The sequence below is a fragment of the Pongo pygmaeus genome, chromosome 3, assembly GCF_028885625.2.
Source record: "Pongo pygmaeus isolate AG05252 chromosome 3, NHGRI_mPonPyg2-v2.0_pri, whole genome shotgun sequence".
Classification (NCBI taxonomy): domain Eukaryota; kingdom Metazoa; phylum Chordata; class Mammalia; order Primates; family Hominidae; genus Pongo; species Pongo pygmaeus.
This window is the reverse complement of record NC_072376.2, coordinates 140,606,641-140,621,229: the sequence shown is the minus strand read 5'-3', so window position 1 is coordinate 140,621,229 and position 14,589 is coordinate 140,606,641. Positions and strand designations below refer to the sequence as shown.

Genomic DNA, 14,589 nt, shown 5'->3' with positions numbered 1-14,589 from the left:
TTTTTTAACTTGGTATGTTTTAAGTTTTTTGTTTTAAGTTTAATTTTTTAATTAAAAAAATAAAGAAGATAAAAATATTTAGCAAAATTTGAGGGTCAGGGAGAAATGTTATTAATTCAGAAGATACAGAAAGAACTTCTATGATGTAGAGGAGGAGTTTTCAATCTATAAAATTTTGTCCTTAGCAGTCGAACTCTTTTGAAAAGAGAAATCTAAAGATATCCAAAACATATGAGATGCAAGTACAGTTACTTTGGTTGAAGGCGACTGAGGGATGTGTGAAACTTGCCCATTTGTATCCTCTCTCCAACAATACCTTAAAGTATGCAATTACATAAACCTAGAAATATTTTACAGAAAACCAGGTGCCTCCTTAAAAAAAAAAGATTTCAAAAACATCCTTGCCTTCTCTAATTTTATAGCATTTTCTTTCTACCATTCTCTCAGGAATTAACTGTATCCCATAATATTTTTCCTGGTGTTATTTAACAGTTGTTTGCTAATAATTTCTTATGTGCTGATTCTCCAACTAGATTATTCCCCTTTAATACTCACTATTGTTCTGTAATGTTGAGTAGTTTAACCCTCCTGAGCCTAAAGACAGAAAATGAAATCCAGAAATATCCAGCCTAAATACTTCTCTATATATTTAGGCAAGTAATAAACATATGCTCCCAATATATGTGAACGTAGTTATTAAAAACATCCAGTTAACGCACAAATAGTATTATTTATTTATTTATTTTTGAGACGGAGTTTTGCTCTTGTCGCCTAGGCTGGAGTGCAAAGGCGTGATCTTGACTCACTGCAACCTCCGCCTCCCGGGTTCAAGTGATTCTCCTGCCTCAGCCTCCCGAGTAGCTGGGATTACAGGCATGTGCCACCACGCCCGGCTAATTTTGTATTTTTTTTAAGTAGAGACGGGGTTTCTCCATGTTGGTCAGGCTGGTCTGAACTCCCAACCTCAGGTGATCCACCCGCCTCTGCCTCCCCAAGTGCTGGGATTACAGGCGTGAGCCACCACACCTGGCCCACAAATAGTATTCTTTAAATATGAAATGAAAAATCCATACTGCACTCATATTTTAGTGTTTATTGTTGTTATACTCCAATATGTAATTATTCTTAGACATATTTATGTCAAACCACAATTCCTATAACTGCGTTTCTCTCATTTGAATACCTTATCAATGTGTACTGGATAATCGCTTGAAACCAGATTCTGGCATCTTTCCCGATTTCCGATCATCTTTCTGAATTCAAAGAGTCTATTATGGGAAAGAAGACAAAAAGGAAAAAATTAATCTTTTATATCACCTACTAAGCACATTATAATTGAGACTGATTAACAGTAATTAAAAATTAGCAAATCCAGTTCATAAACCATATTAAAATTTAATTTTGATCACTGAAGAAAGAGATTAGGCTGTTGTTTTTTCCCAAACTGAACACTTTTTTCAGAAAAATGTGAGAAAATATATTTTTCAGAAAGTAATTAATACATACAAGACTCAAAATTAAAGGCACCAATCCTGAAAATTCATTTTCTTTCTTTCTTTTTTTTTTTTCCCCTCGAGACGGAGTCTTGCTCTGTCACCCAGGCTAGAGTGCAGTGGCGCGATCTCAGCTCACCGCAACCTCTGCCTCCCGGGTTCAAGCAATTCTCCTGCCTCACCCTCCCGAGTAGCTGGGATTACAGGCATGCGCCACCACACCTGGCTAATTTTTGTATTTTTGTATTTTTTTAAATTTTTTTTGAGATGGAGTCTTGCACTGTCGCCCTGGCTGGTGTGCAGTAACGCGATCTTGGCTCACTGCAACCTCCACCTCCTAGGTTCAAGCAATTCTCCTGCCTCAGCCTCTCGAGAAGCTAGGATAACAGGTGCCCGCCACCACGCCCGTCTAATTTTTTGTATTTTAGTAGAGAAGGGATTTCACTATGTTAGCCAGGCTGTTCTCGAACTCCTGATCTCGTGATCTGCTTGCCAGAGGCCTCCCAAAGTGCTAGGATTACAGGTGTGAGCCACCACGCCCTGCCAATTTTTTAATTTTTAGTAGAGATGGTTTTACTGTCTTGGCCAGGCTGATCTGGAACTTCTGACTTCGTGATCCACCCACCTTAGCCTCCCAAAGTGCTGGGATTACAGGCATAAGCCACCGATCCTGGCTGAAAATTAATTTTCTTAAGTCCAGATTTTCCTATGAGCTACAGAGTATTCCACTTTTAGAGTCATTACAAATTCTGGTTATCTAAGACGACTCAATCCTTGGAAACTATGTACAACTCTAATCAGCTTAATAATTATTGAACTCAAAAATCTACTCTGTGTTTCTGAGAGTTCTCTATTTTAAAAATCTGAATTATTTTTAAAACAGTATAATTTATGATATGGGCTAAAATTTAAGAGAAATAACTAAAAAGACAAAAGTAAAAAGGAAATAATTACATTTTACATAGTTTAATGTTTAATTTGCTGGACAATTGCTCTGTATTTGAGAGTAAGGAATTTTATAACAAAGTTTTAAATGTTCATTAAAACAACAAATTCAGACCAAGTATTCAGGAAAAAAAATTGCTTGCCTTTTGAGGTCTTCTGGCCTTCCCCATCCTCTGATAAAAAGTTTTGTTAGGAGAAGTCTCCGGTATAGAATATCTAACTTGCTCACACCCATCAGTAGCAAACAAGCATCTATAAAACAAAATTTAAAATGGCTTTAAAATATTTTACTTGTTTCAAGGCAGCAGGTCAATTTTCTAACCATTTCTTTGACTATCATGTAAAATTAAAGACTGAGACTTGAATTAATTCCTTTAGAAACAAAATACAAGATTTGGGGGAAAAAAAGAGCTGAATTGAAAATAGAGAAGATGTACAACTTTGAACTTCACTAAACTGTGAATTTCTCCAGGGTAGGATCTTCCCACCCTCAGTACAGTTGCTGAAATAAGTACCCTCTATTTGCTGGATAAAAATAGTAGGGGATAATATGTGATAGTGTATTATTTGCCAGGCACCACTATTTTAAGAACTACAAACACACACACAGGTTCTCATTAAACCTACCAACAATTTTGAGGAAGGATTTATTATCCCAATTACACAGACAAGAAAACTGAGGCACAGAGAGTATAATTTACCCAAGGTCACACAGCTAGTGGGAAACATAGCTAAGATTCAATCCCAGGCACACAGCTCAACATCTAACTACCACACTACACTCTCCTCTACTATACTACAGTGAATGAAAAATAATAAATAATCACTGCTACTACTTTTATATCATTTATCTATCTTCTCAAATATTTCTAAAGATTTTTAAGTATCTACCTTTATCTTGTCAAACTGAATGGTATCGTTTTGATTTGCGGGTGAAACCTGATTCAGATTCAGGGTTTACTCTACTTAAATAAATGAAAAATGAAAATCTGCATTTCCTTTTTCAATTGTTTTTTATTTTTTTCTCAGATCTTAGGAAATCTGCATTTCCATCAATGGGCTTTAAGAAGTACTTATCCATTGCTTCAGATTTTTTTTGAAACCATCCCTTTTATCTTCTATTTTTACTTTTTCATTTTTTAATAACCTGCAAGGTCAACTTAATATTCCTCTGTTTGCCTAGGTATAGAATGTAACCCACCACCAATTGGGCTGGCATTTAAGTTGATTTTATGGTTGGACCAGCAAAACCAAGTCTTTCATACTGCCTCTCATAATTCTCAGTACCAAGAAGAAACATTTACTAGCTAATGTACTTGTCAGACAAGACAACGTATAGCCAGAGTATAGGATTAAGTGTTTTTTTAATAGCACCCATCTCTCTTTTTCCCAGTTTCCATGTGCTCTTCAATGGCTCTTTGATAAATGTGGGGTTTTGACACAATAATGTTCAAAAAAAGTATTGCATATACAGTTTTGTTATTATACTATTTGTGTCTACCACTATGCATAAACTGGTATTAATTACTAGATTCCTATAAATTATCATCCATCCAGTGTTAAGTGCAGTTCACCATAGATGAACCATCCCTGGGTGGGTTAATAAGTTCCTGCACTTGTAAGAATATGCATGATTTTTTTCATTCAACAAATATTTATTAACTGCTTATTATATTCCAATCATTATTTTAGGCCCTGTGCCACAAAAATGACAAGGAATGGTCTTGTTCTCATTGATCTTATATTTTAGTGAAGGAAAAATAATTAAAAATTTAAAAAATCTATCTAACTATCAAAATAAGTAAGAGTAGAAGATAACACTACGATGAAAATGAAACAAGGCAATGTGGTAACAACTAAAGGGCTCTTCTGGTAATTTAAAAAAATCTTTGAAGAGGTACCAAAAATACAGATGCTCCTTGACCTACAATGGGATTGCATCCCAATAAACCCATTATAAGTAAAAAAAATCATCTGTGGAATATACATTTAATACCCTGACAAACCTGTGGTCAAGTCAAAACAATCATAAGTCAAACCATCATAAGTTAGAGACTGTAAGTATTTAAGCCAATAGCTACATGAAAAGGAGCACCCAAGTCTTTAAATTGCAAATCTCATTAAAATCATACACCCCTTGAAATCTTCATTACTATGTTCCAATGAAATTTGTTGAAAATTATCTACCCAGTGGGTAAAGCACAGGTACAGATAATTCATATAAGGGAAAGGCAAGAAAAAATAATTACATACTCTGTTTTTAAATTAAAAAATGCTCACTGTAAAATTTTTAAATTCAACAATACGAAGGTATGTATAGTAAAAATGGGGAAAATAATCCCCTTCCAATCACTTCTCTTTTTTTTTTTGAGATGGAGTCTTGCTCTGTTGCCCAGGCTGGAGCGCAGTGGCACAATCCCAACCTCACTGCAACCTCCGTCCCCTGGGTTCAAGCAATTCTCCTGTCTCAGCCTCCTGAGTAGCTGGGACTACAGGCACTCACCACCACCCCCAGCGAATTTTTGTATTTTTAGTAGAGACGGGGTTTCACCATGTTGGCCAGGCTGGTCTTGAACTCCTGACCTGAGGTGATCTGTCCGCCTTGGCCTCTCAAAGTGCTGGGATTACAGACGTGAGCCACTGTACCTGGCCCCCTTCCAATCACTTCTAATTTTGCTTTTCACGCATATCTAGTGCTAACAGTTTGGATTCTACTCTTTCTGATCTTTTTCTTGTTGATGTTACTTATTTACCTACACACACTGTCTTGCTCTGTTTTGTGTTGCTGTAACAGAGCAACACCAGCTGGGTAATTTATAAAGAGAAATTTACTTCTTAAAATTCTGCAGGCTGGAAGTCCAAGGTTGAGGGGTAAACATTTGGTGAGGACCTTCTTGCTGCATCATAACACGGTGGAAGGTATCACATAAGAGAGCAATAGAGAATTGACCTCACTTTTATAGCAAGCCCACTCTCCAGATAACTAATTCACTTCCAAAATAATACCATTAATCCATCCATGAGGATAAAGCCCTCATAACCTAATCACTTCTTATTAGGACCCACCTCCCAACACTATTGTATTGGGGATTATGTTTCCAACACGTGAACTATGGGGGACACATTTAAGCCACTGCACATACTTTTTAAAAAATTACAAAAGTAATGTAACACATTTTTGGCAGAATTAAGACAATATAAAAATTTTATGAAGTGGAGAAACTTCTCTTCATCACTTCTTCGTCTCCTCCCATTGGTTTTTTTTGTTTGTTTTTTGAGATGGAGTCTCACTCTGTCGCTCAGGCTGGAGTGCAGTGGCACAATCTTGGCTCAATGCAACCTCTACCTCCTTGGCTCAAGTGATTCTCCTGCCTTAGTGTCCTAAGTAGCTGGGATTACAGGCACACAGCAGCACACCCAGCTAATTTTTATATTTTTAGTAGAGGCAGGGTTTTGCCATGTTGGCCAGGCTGGTCTCAAACTCCTGACCTCAGATGATCCACTCGCCTCGGCCTCCCAAAGTGCTGGGATTACAGGCGTGAGCCACTACGCCCGGCCGCCATTGTTAATATTTTAATACCTTGTTCTATCCATTTAATACCTTGTTCCATCCATTGGTGTTTTTGTTTTGTTTTGTTTTGAGACAGAGTCTCGCACTGTCGCCCAGGCTAGAGTGCAGTGGCGCAATCTCGGCTCACTGCCAGCTCCGCCTCCCCGGTTCAAATGATTCTCCTGCCTCAGCCTCCCGAGTAGCTGGGACTACAGGCGCCTGCCACCACGCCCGGCTAATTTTTTGTAGTTTTAGTAGAGACGGGGTTTCACCATGTTAGCAACGATGGTCTCGATTTCCTGACTTCGTGATCCAACTGCCTCGGCTCCCCAAAGTGTTGGGATTACAGGAATAAGCCACCGTGCCCAGCCTTTTTTGGTGTTTTTTAAACTTGGAAAAGAGTAACTACTAATTATTTTTTCAGTGCTGTTCCTCCTCTTGTTTATAAACAGCTGCAAAGCTCTTTCAAATTCAGGGTATACAGATCCACCTCATTTTTTTCTTTTAACAGGTAAATTTAGGACATTTATATTTATTATTATGATAAATATTTTGTTTCAGTTGTTTTTTATTGATTCTGTAGGTTGTTTACATTTAGCTATTTTACATTTACTTTGAATAAACAGTTTGACTTACATACTTACCATAAAGTTGATGTTTCAACTTTATGATGAATTTATACAACGTAACCTCATCATAAACTGAGGAACATTTAGACTTACAGAGGTTCAACTTAAAATTTTTCAACTTTACAGTGGGTTCATTGGAGTGTTAAGTGCATTTTCAACTTAACAATATTTTCTGTTTACAATGGGGTTTATCAGGATGTAACTATATCGTAAGCTAAGGAGCATCTGTATTTAACATGTGATATATCACTGTGGCTAAGAGAACAGACTCCAGAGCCAAATTGGGTCAAATTCTTACTATAAGACTTTTAACAAGTCACTTAGCCTTTTTGTAATTCATTTGTAAAATGGAAGTAATGATAATACTTACCTCAAATAATTGGTATGCAATTTAAATTAGTATATAGAAGGCACTTAAACAGTTCTTTGAAAATTTAAGTGCTACACCTAGTACAGAATCGGGATTTTAAGTCTTTATCAGATTTATAGCAAAAAGCTTCTACCATTCCATTAATTTTACAAATTATATTTACATGTATTCGATATGCTTAAATGTTTATATAATCAACCAATCCATCTCATCACATCCAGTAGAACTCCTCGATACACTGTAAAAGTATTCAAATTTAGTTCTTTAAAATATTAAATTCCTTCTTCTCATTGGCGGTCATTGTAAAATGGAGTATTTTTCTTCTCTTTACTAACCATTTTTCCAGGAACATTTTCTCTCTACTGTTTTCTAATTCCTATTTTTAAAATCTAGAAATCTATAAATCCATACATCTACTATGTACCCACAAAAATTTTCAAAAATAAAAATCTAGAAGTCTTTCATAAACTTGGATTAAGTTCTAAAATCTATATTGTTTTAAATTTCTTTCAAATAGCTCTTATTAACTACAACTGTTGTTTTCATGTTTAAAATTCTACAATGAGTTTTCCATACATATTCAATTTATGTCATGACTTATAAACTACACCACTGACAATGTAATTATAGAGTGTTCAATCCATATATTAACTCGATAGCATTGTGAGTTTTAGTCTTCTCATCAAGAGATGTACCTATTTATTCATTAATCCAGTTTTGTTTCTCAGTTAATGTTTATGCTATCCTTTAAGTATCTTTACTACACACATTCTGCTACTAATAAATTATTTAGTATTTGTGATAACTACCATAAGATTCCTTTTCTTTGTATTTTCTACCTAGATGCTTATTACTAATTCATAAAAAAAAAAATTTATTCTAAATGTTTCTTCTGTCCAGTAAGTTTTGTATTAGAATTGCAAATGAATACATCATTTAGCAGAGACTTATTCGTTTGTAATGCAATATGCATCTTTCTACTATACTATGCCACTCCTCTAATTTCTTCAAAGTTAAGCCTATCAGAAATCCAAGATGAAAAATCATAAAGAAAGTTCTATGCATGTTACTACCTTTATAGGAGTAAGCTTTTCAATCTGTATTATCCTAAATATTTTTATAACTGTCTTTAAAACAGATTTTTTATTTTTTTTATTTTTTATTTTTTTTTTTGAGATGGAGTTTCACTCTTGTTGCCCAGACTGGAGTACAGTGGCATGATCTCAGCTCACTGCAACCTCCACCTCCCAGGTTCAAGCCATTTTCCTGCCTCAGCTTCTCAAGTAGCTAGGATTACAGGCATGCGCCACCATGCCCAGCTAATTTTGTATTTTTAGTAGAGACAGGGTTTCTCCATGTTGGTCAGGCTGGTCTCAAACTCCCAACCTCAGGTGATCCACCCACCTCAGCCTCCCAAAGTGCTGGGATTACAGGCGTGAGCCACCACGCCCAGCTCGTTTTTTTTTTAAACAGATTTCTGATTATATCTGAATAACATTTTTCCAAAACAGCCTTAATAATATACCTAATTGGGAGAAAATACTGATTTTAAGGTGCACAAAAACTAAAGGATATTTTATTATTTATTTATTTTTATTATTATTATTTTTTCTTTGAGATGGAGTCTCACTCTGTCGCCCAGGCTGGAGTGCAGTAGCGCGATCTTGGCTCATTGCAAGCTCTGCCTCCCGGGTTCACGCCATTCTCCTGCCTCAGCCTCCCAAGTAGCTGGGACTATAGGCGCCCGCCACCACGTCCGGCTAATTTTTTGTATTTCTAGTAGAGATGGGGTTTCAGCGTGTTAGCCAGGTGGTCTTGATCTCCTGGCCTTGTGATCCACTTGCCTCAGTCTTCCAAAGTGCTGGGATTACAGGCGTGAGCCCCCGCGCCTGGCTAAAGGATATTTTAAAAACAACTTATACTAAGTATATCCAATGACTGGTAGGATACCTAGTAGAATTCCTCATGGAAAAACAATAAATAGATGATATAAACATAAAATTTTAGTTTCCATTTTAATATGTTTCCAAATAGTATTTGAAAAGAATGCTATAAAAAGACTAGAGGAGAGACCCTGCAAAGTTTTTCCACAAACTTGATAGGCCTTGTAGGACAAGAGGCAAAATTAAGGATATTATGTAGGTATTTCAGATAACATTTTTTTCATTTCAGAGTCACATTTTTTTCATTGAGGAAATTCAAAATGTCATAAAAATAACTGAGTATAATTTTTTGTAATGTATAATTAATGAGAAGAATAAACTTTTTTTTCTTGGGCGTTTGCTTAATTGAGATTCAAAGTTAGTACCCCATAATGAAATTGGGTACAAATGTTCACCTGTAAAATCTATTCTTAACTTGAAAGACACAGAAAAACAGGCAGGTTGACCAACAGGCCATAGCTTACTGACCCCTGGGTTAGAAAATCAAATAAATCACAGGTATGACACAAATATAACACTAACGTTATAAATGTAAAGATACAACTATAAATCACTACATTAAAATTACAAGCCACACGTGGTGGTTCATGCCTGTAATCCCAACACTTTAGGAGGCTGAGGCAAGCGGATCACTTGAGGTCAGGAGTTCAAGACCAGCTTGGCTAACATGGCAAAACCCCATCTCTACTAAAAATACAAAAATTAGCTGGGTGTGGTGGCACATGTCTGTAATCTCAGGTACTCAGGAGGCTGAGACAGGAAAATCACTTGAACCCGGGAGGCGGAGGTTGCAGTGAGCCGAGACTGTACCACTGCACTCTAGCCTGGGTGACAGAGCAAGATTCCGTCTCAAAATAAAATAAATAAAATAAAATAAAGTAAAATAAATAAGTAAATTATCTCAACCCTATAAAATGGGCATAAATATAATAGAAATATTGATTTAAAAAATTCTATATGCCATAAAGTAGACCTAAAATTAATATTCTATCTAAAGTAAACACTAGTTATCTAATCAGCCATGCTTTGTTTTCCTCCATAAAATTTAGAATTTGGCAGAAGCTTCTTCACTTCCTAGGTAATAAATACATACATAAAAGGGGGGAGCTTTTAGTGTCCATCGGCAGATGAATGGATAAGCAAAGTATGTACATACAAACAATCACAAACACACACACAATAGGAATATATTCAGTCATACAAAGGAAGGAACTTCTGGCATATGATACAACATGGATGAACTCAGAGGACATTACACTAAATGAAATAAGTCAGCCACAAAAAGACAAAAATTGTATGATTCAATTTAAACAAGATACCTAGAGTAGTCAGATTCATAGAAGCAGAAAGTAGAAGGATGGTTGCCCAGTACTGGTGGGACGGGAAAAGGGGGAGGCTATTGTTTAATGGGTATAGAGTTTCAGTTTTGCAAGATGAAAACTGGAGATGGATGGTGGTGATAAGGTTGCACAACAATATATATGTACTTACCTTTGAACTATAGAATTAAAATTATTAAGATGGTAAATTTTGTTACTGTATTTTACCACAAGAAAAAAAACTGAGAAAACAAAATAGAATTTGGGGTTCAGTCTCTAAATAAAATTTTGAGGGGAAATAAATTGATGCTTTCTTTTCCTTTTGACAACTTTGTCAGTAAGCAGAAATAGTTTGCTATTTTTTTTTTTTTTTTTTTTTTTTTTGAGACAGTGTTTGCTCTTGTTGCCTAGGCTGGAGTGCAATGGTGTGATCTTGGCTCACTGCAACCTCCATCTCTTGGGTTCAAGCAATTCTCCTGGCTCAGCCTCCCAAGTAGCTGGGATTACAGGCGACAACCACCACATCCAGCTGATTTTTGTTATTTTTAGTAGAGACGGGGTTTCACTGTGTTGGCCAGGCTGGTCTCGAACTCCTGACCTCAGGTGATCCACCCTCCACCCTCCTCAGCCTCCCAAAGTACTGGGATTACAAGTGTGAGCCACCGTGCCCAGCCAGAAGTAGCTCACTATTTATCTCAGAACAGAACTTGCCAGATGCCATGGCTCACACCTGTAATCCTGCACTTTGGGAGGCTGAGGCGGGTGGATCACTTGAGCCCAGGAGTTCAAGACCAGCCTGGGCAACATGGTGAAATTCCATCTCTACAATAAATACAAAAAATTAGCCAGATGTAGTGGCGCATGGCTGTGGTTCCAGCTACTTAGGAGGCTGAGGTGGGAGGATTGCTTGAACTGAGTAGGCAGAGGCTACAGTGAGCCAAGATCATGCTACTGCACTCCAGGCCAGGGTGACAGAGTGAGACCTCATCACACACAAAAACAATACAGTTGGGTGCAGTGGTCCACAGTGGTGTGCACCTGTAGTCCCAGCTACTCATAAGGCTGAGGTGGGAGGATAGCTTGAGCCCGGGAGAGTGAGGTGGCAGTGAGCTATGATAGTGCTGTTGCTCTCCAGTGTGGGCGACAGAGTAAGACTGTCTCAAAAAAACAAAAAAAACAGAACTTAAGGTTAATATTCTCTTCAAAAAAGATCATTGCATAATTTAAATCGTTGGAAGCTTTTAATAACTAAGACCTTTAAAGAATATAATTTGAAGAACAAATCTCTTGCATCTAGTTTGTTTCCTCCATCTTCTTCCCTTTTCCTTGAGGATTACCTTCCAAGAACCCAGCCTAGTTGGGTTCTCTGCTTCAGAATCTCATCTGGCTTCAATCAAGGTATCAGCTGGGCTTCATTTTCATCCACGCTTACTCAGGTTGAAGGCAGAATTCATTTTTTTTTTTGTGGCTGTGGGACTATGAGCTTCAATTTTTTTTTTTTTTTTTTTTTTTTGCTGTTCATCAGCCAGAGGCCAGCCTCTGCTCCTGGAGGCTATCCACAGCTCCCTGTCACATGGCTCTCTTCATAGGAAGTTCACAACATGGCAGCTATTTCTTCAAGGCCAGCAGGAAAGTAAGTATGAGCCACAGGAGCCATACCTTTGCCATATAACATAATGTCATCATGGGAATGACAGCCAGTCACCTTTGCCATATGCCTGGTTAGAAAGCAAATCATGGGTTCTGCCCAAACTCAAGGAAAGGGATCACACAAAAATATGAACATCAGAATTTGAGGATCTTGAGGGCCACCTTAGAAACTGCTATACTGAGAGAAACAATTGTACTTCTCAGCATTTGAGTAGAGTATCTGGGCTGACACTCTCAATACCAGGTGTTACTTACTTTCTTCACATTTTCCTACCAGTAAGGGGGAAAAAAAACCCAAACTCCACAGACTTGAATAAACATTTGTTTATCAGCAAATTTTGAAAGTTTGTCTAAATCAGCAAGGCGTGGTGGCTTACATCTGTAATCCCAGTAGTTTTTGATGCCAAGGTGAGAGGATTGCTTGAGTCCAGCAGTTCAAAACCAGCCTGGGTGACATGGGGAAACTCTGTCTCTACGAAAAATACAAAACTTACCCGGGCGTGGTGGTGTGTGCCTGTGTAGTCCCACCTACTCGGGAGGCTGAGGTGGGAGGATTGCTTGAGCCTAGGAGGCAGAGGATGCAGTGAGCCAGGATCACACCACCGCACTCCAGCCTGAGTGACAGAGACCCGGTCTAAGAAAAGAAAAGAAAGGAAACGAGTGGGGAGGGGAGGGGAGAGAAAAGATTGTCTAAATCATGTTTATATATTTTCATTCACTTAACACCTTTGTCAGAAACAATAACAAAAAAAACCAAAACAAAGTAAAAACACTTGCCTCTTAGAATTTTGTTTTTTAATCATGAAACAAATGGTAAAAGGCAAACTAACTTCTGAAATGTTGTCTTCATTATATATATATTCTACTTTAGTGCAATTACAATCATGTAAGTATATGTAGTATATATTTAAACTGCTTGACTAGTGTTTTTCTCGTAGAGGGCATGTCACTGTGGAATAATAAAGAGTATATCTGGGCCAGTCACAGTGGCTCACGCCTGTAATCCCAGCACTTTGAGAAGCCAAGGCGGGTGGATCACTTGAAGTCAGGAGTTCAAAACCAGCCCGGCCAACATGGTGAAACCCTGTCTCTACTAAAAATACACAAAAATTAGCCAGAACGAGACTCTGTCTCAAAAAAAAAAAAAAAAAAAAAAAAAGAGTATATCTGGTCTTTGACCTCAGCTCCTGGCATGAAGTTCCTAAAACCCTTGGTATTTCTTAAGTGATGAGTGTCTGTTATGCTAAACAAGCAACTCCCTGTGGGCCCCCCGAAAGTTTCAGAATCAGGGCTGGCCACCAGAAAGGAACTTTGGGACCCTCTGACCTCCACAGAGGGGAAGGGAGCTGGAAAGTGAGTTCAATCACATGGCCAAAGATTCAATCAATCATGCCTATTAATGAAACTCCAGTAAAAATTCTGGACGCTAAACCTTGGTGGAGCTTTCTGGTTGATGAACACCTTGGTGCGTTGGGAAAGAGATGCTCCCTGAGTCCATAGGAAGAGGCCAGGTAGTTCCACATTCATTCCCATACCTTGCCTCATGTTTCTCTTCATTGGGCTGTTCCTGAGCTGTATCCTTTATAATAACCAATAATCATAAATATAGCTGTTTCCTGAGTTCTGAGTCATTCTAGCAAATTATAGACCCACAGGGCTCTCAGGAACTCCCAAATTTTTAACCAAGTTGGTCAGAAGGATGAGAGGCCTGGAGACCCCTGAAGTGCATCTGAAGAACTGAGCCCTTAACTTGTGGAGTCTGAATTAATTCTAGGTGGTTAGTGTCAGAATTGGGAACTCAAGTACACCCAGTTGGAGTGGAAATGGAATAGATTATTCTTTACCAAAATTCTGCTTAGTGTTACATATTCCAAATAAGATGCCAACTCTTAGGCCAGGTGCGGTGGCTGACGCCTGTAATCCCAGCACTTTGGGAGGCCAAGGTGGGCGGATCACGAGGTCAGGAGATTGAGACCACCCTGGCTAACACGGCGAAACCCCATCTCTACTAAAAATACAAAAAATTAGCCGGGCGTGGTGGCGGACGCCTGTAGTCCCAGCTACTCAGGAGGCCGAGGCAGGAGAATCATTTGAACCAGGGAGGCAGAGGTTGCAGTAAGCCAGAATCACACCACTGCACTCCAGCCGGGGCGACAGAGCAAGACTGTCTCAAAAAAAAAAGCCAACTCTGGATATATTCAGGGAGTGGCGGGGGGTGGGGGTGCTATGGCATGAGGGAAGATAATTCTAGGTGATAATTTTAATTATTTTATTCCCTGGGTCTTTCTGGAATTGTTAAAATATACAGCATCAATATATCTTTTGCATACATTTATTAAAGTACAATAGAACAGTGGCATGTCATTGGAATGCAAGACTTCATTGTCTTTTTTTTTTTTTTTTTTGAGACAGGGTCTTGCTCTGTTGCCCAGGCTTGAGTGCGAGTGGGGCAATCATGGCTTACTGCAGCCTCAACCTTCTCAGCTCAAGCAATCCACCCAGTGCAGCTGCTAGAGTAGCTGGGACCACAGGCACACAGGCCACCTTCCTTGCCTGGCTAATTTCTTTCTTTCTTTTTTTTTTTTTGAGACAGAGTCTGGCTCTTGTCACTCAGGCTGGAATGCAGTGGCACGATCTCAGCTCACTGCAAACTCCACCTCCCAGGTTCAAGCAATTCTCCTGCCTCAGCC

The 14,589-nt window shown here is 38.3% G+C and overlaps 1 protein-coding gene across 1 annotated transcript in view; it reads right to left on the bottom strand.

The window, feature by feature from the left end:
- Positions 1-12,530, bottom strand: part of ABHD18 (abhydrolase domain containing 18) — a 67,327-nt gene extending 54,797 nt beyond the window's left edge. Inside the window, exons 1-3 of the mRNA XM_054485085.2 lie at positions 12,394-12,530; positions 2,582-2,690; positions 1,184-1,268 (exon numbers count right to left, since the gene is read on the bottom strand). Coding sequence (XP_054341060.1) covers positions 1,184-1,268; positions 2,582-2,673 — 177 coding nt within the window. The 5' untranslated portion in view covers positions 2,674-2,690; positions 12,394-12,530. The remainder of the gene's footprint in view (positions 1-1,183; positions 1,269-2,581; positions 2,691-12,393) is intronic.
- Between the last annotated feature and the right edge of the window lie 2,059 nt (positions 12,531-14,589).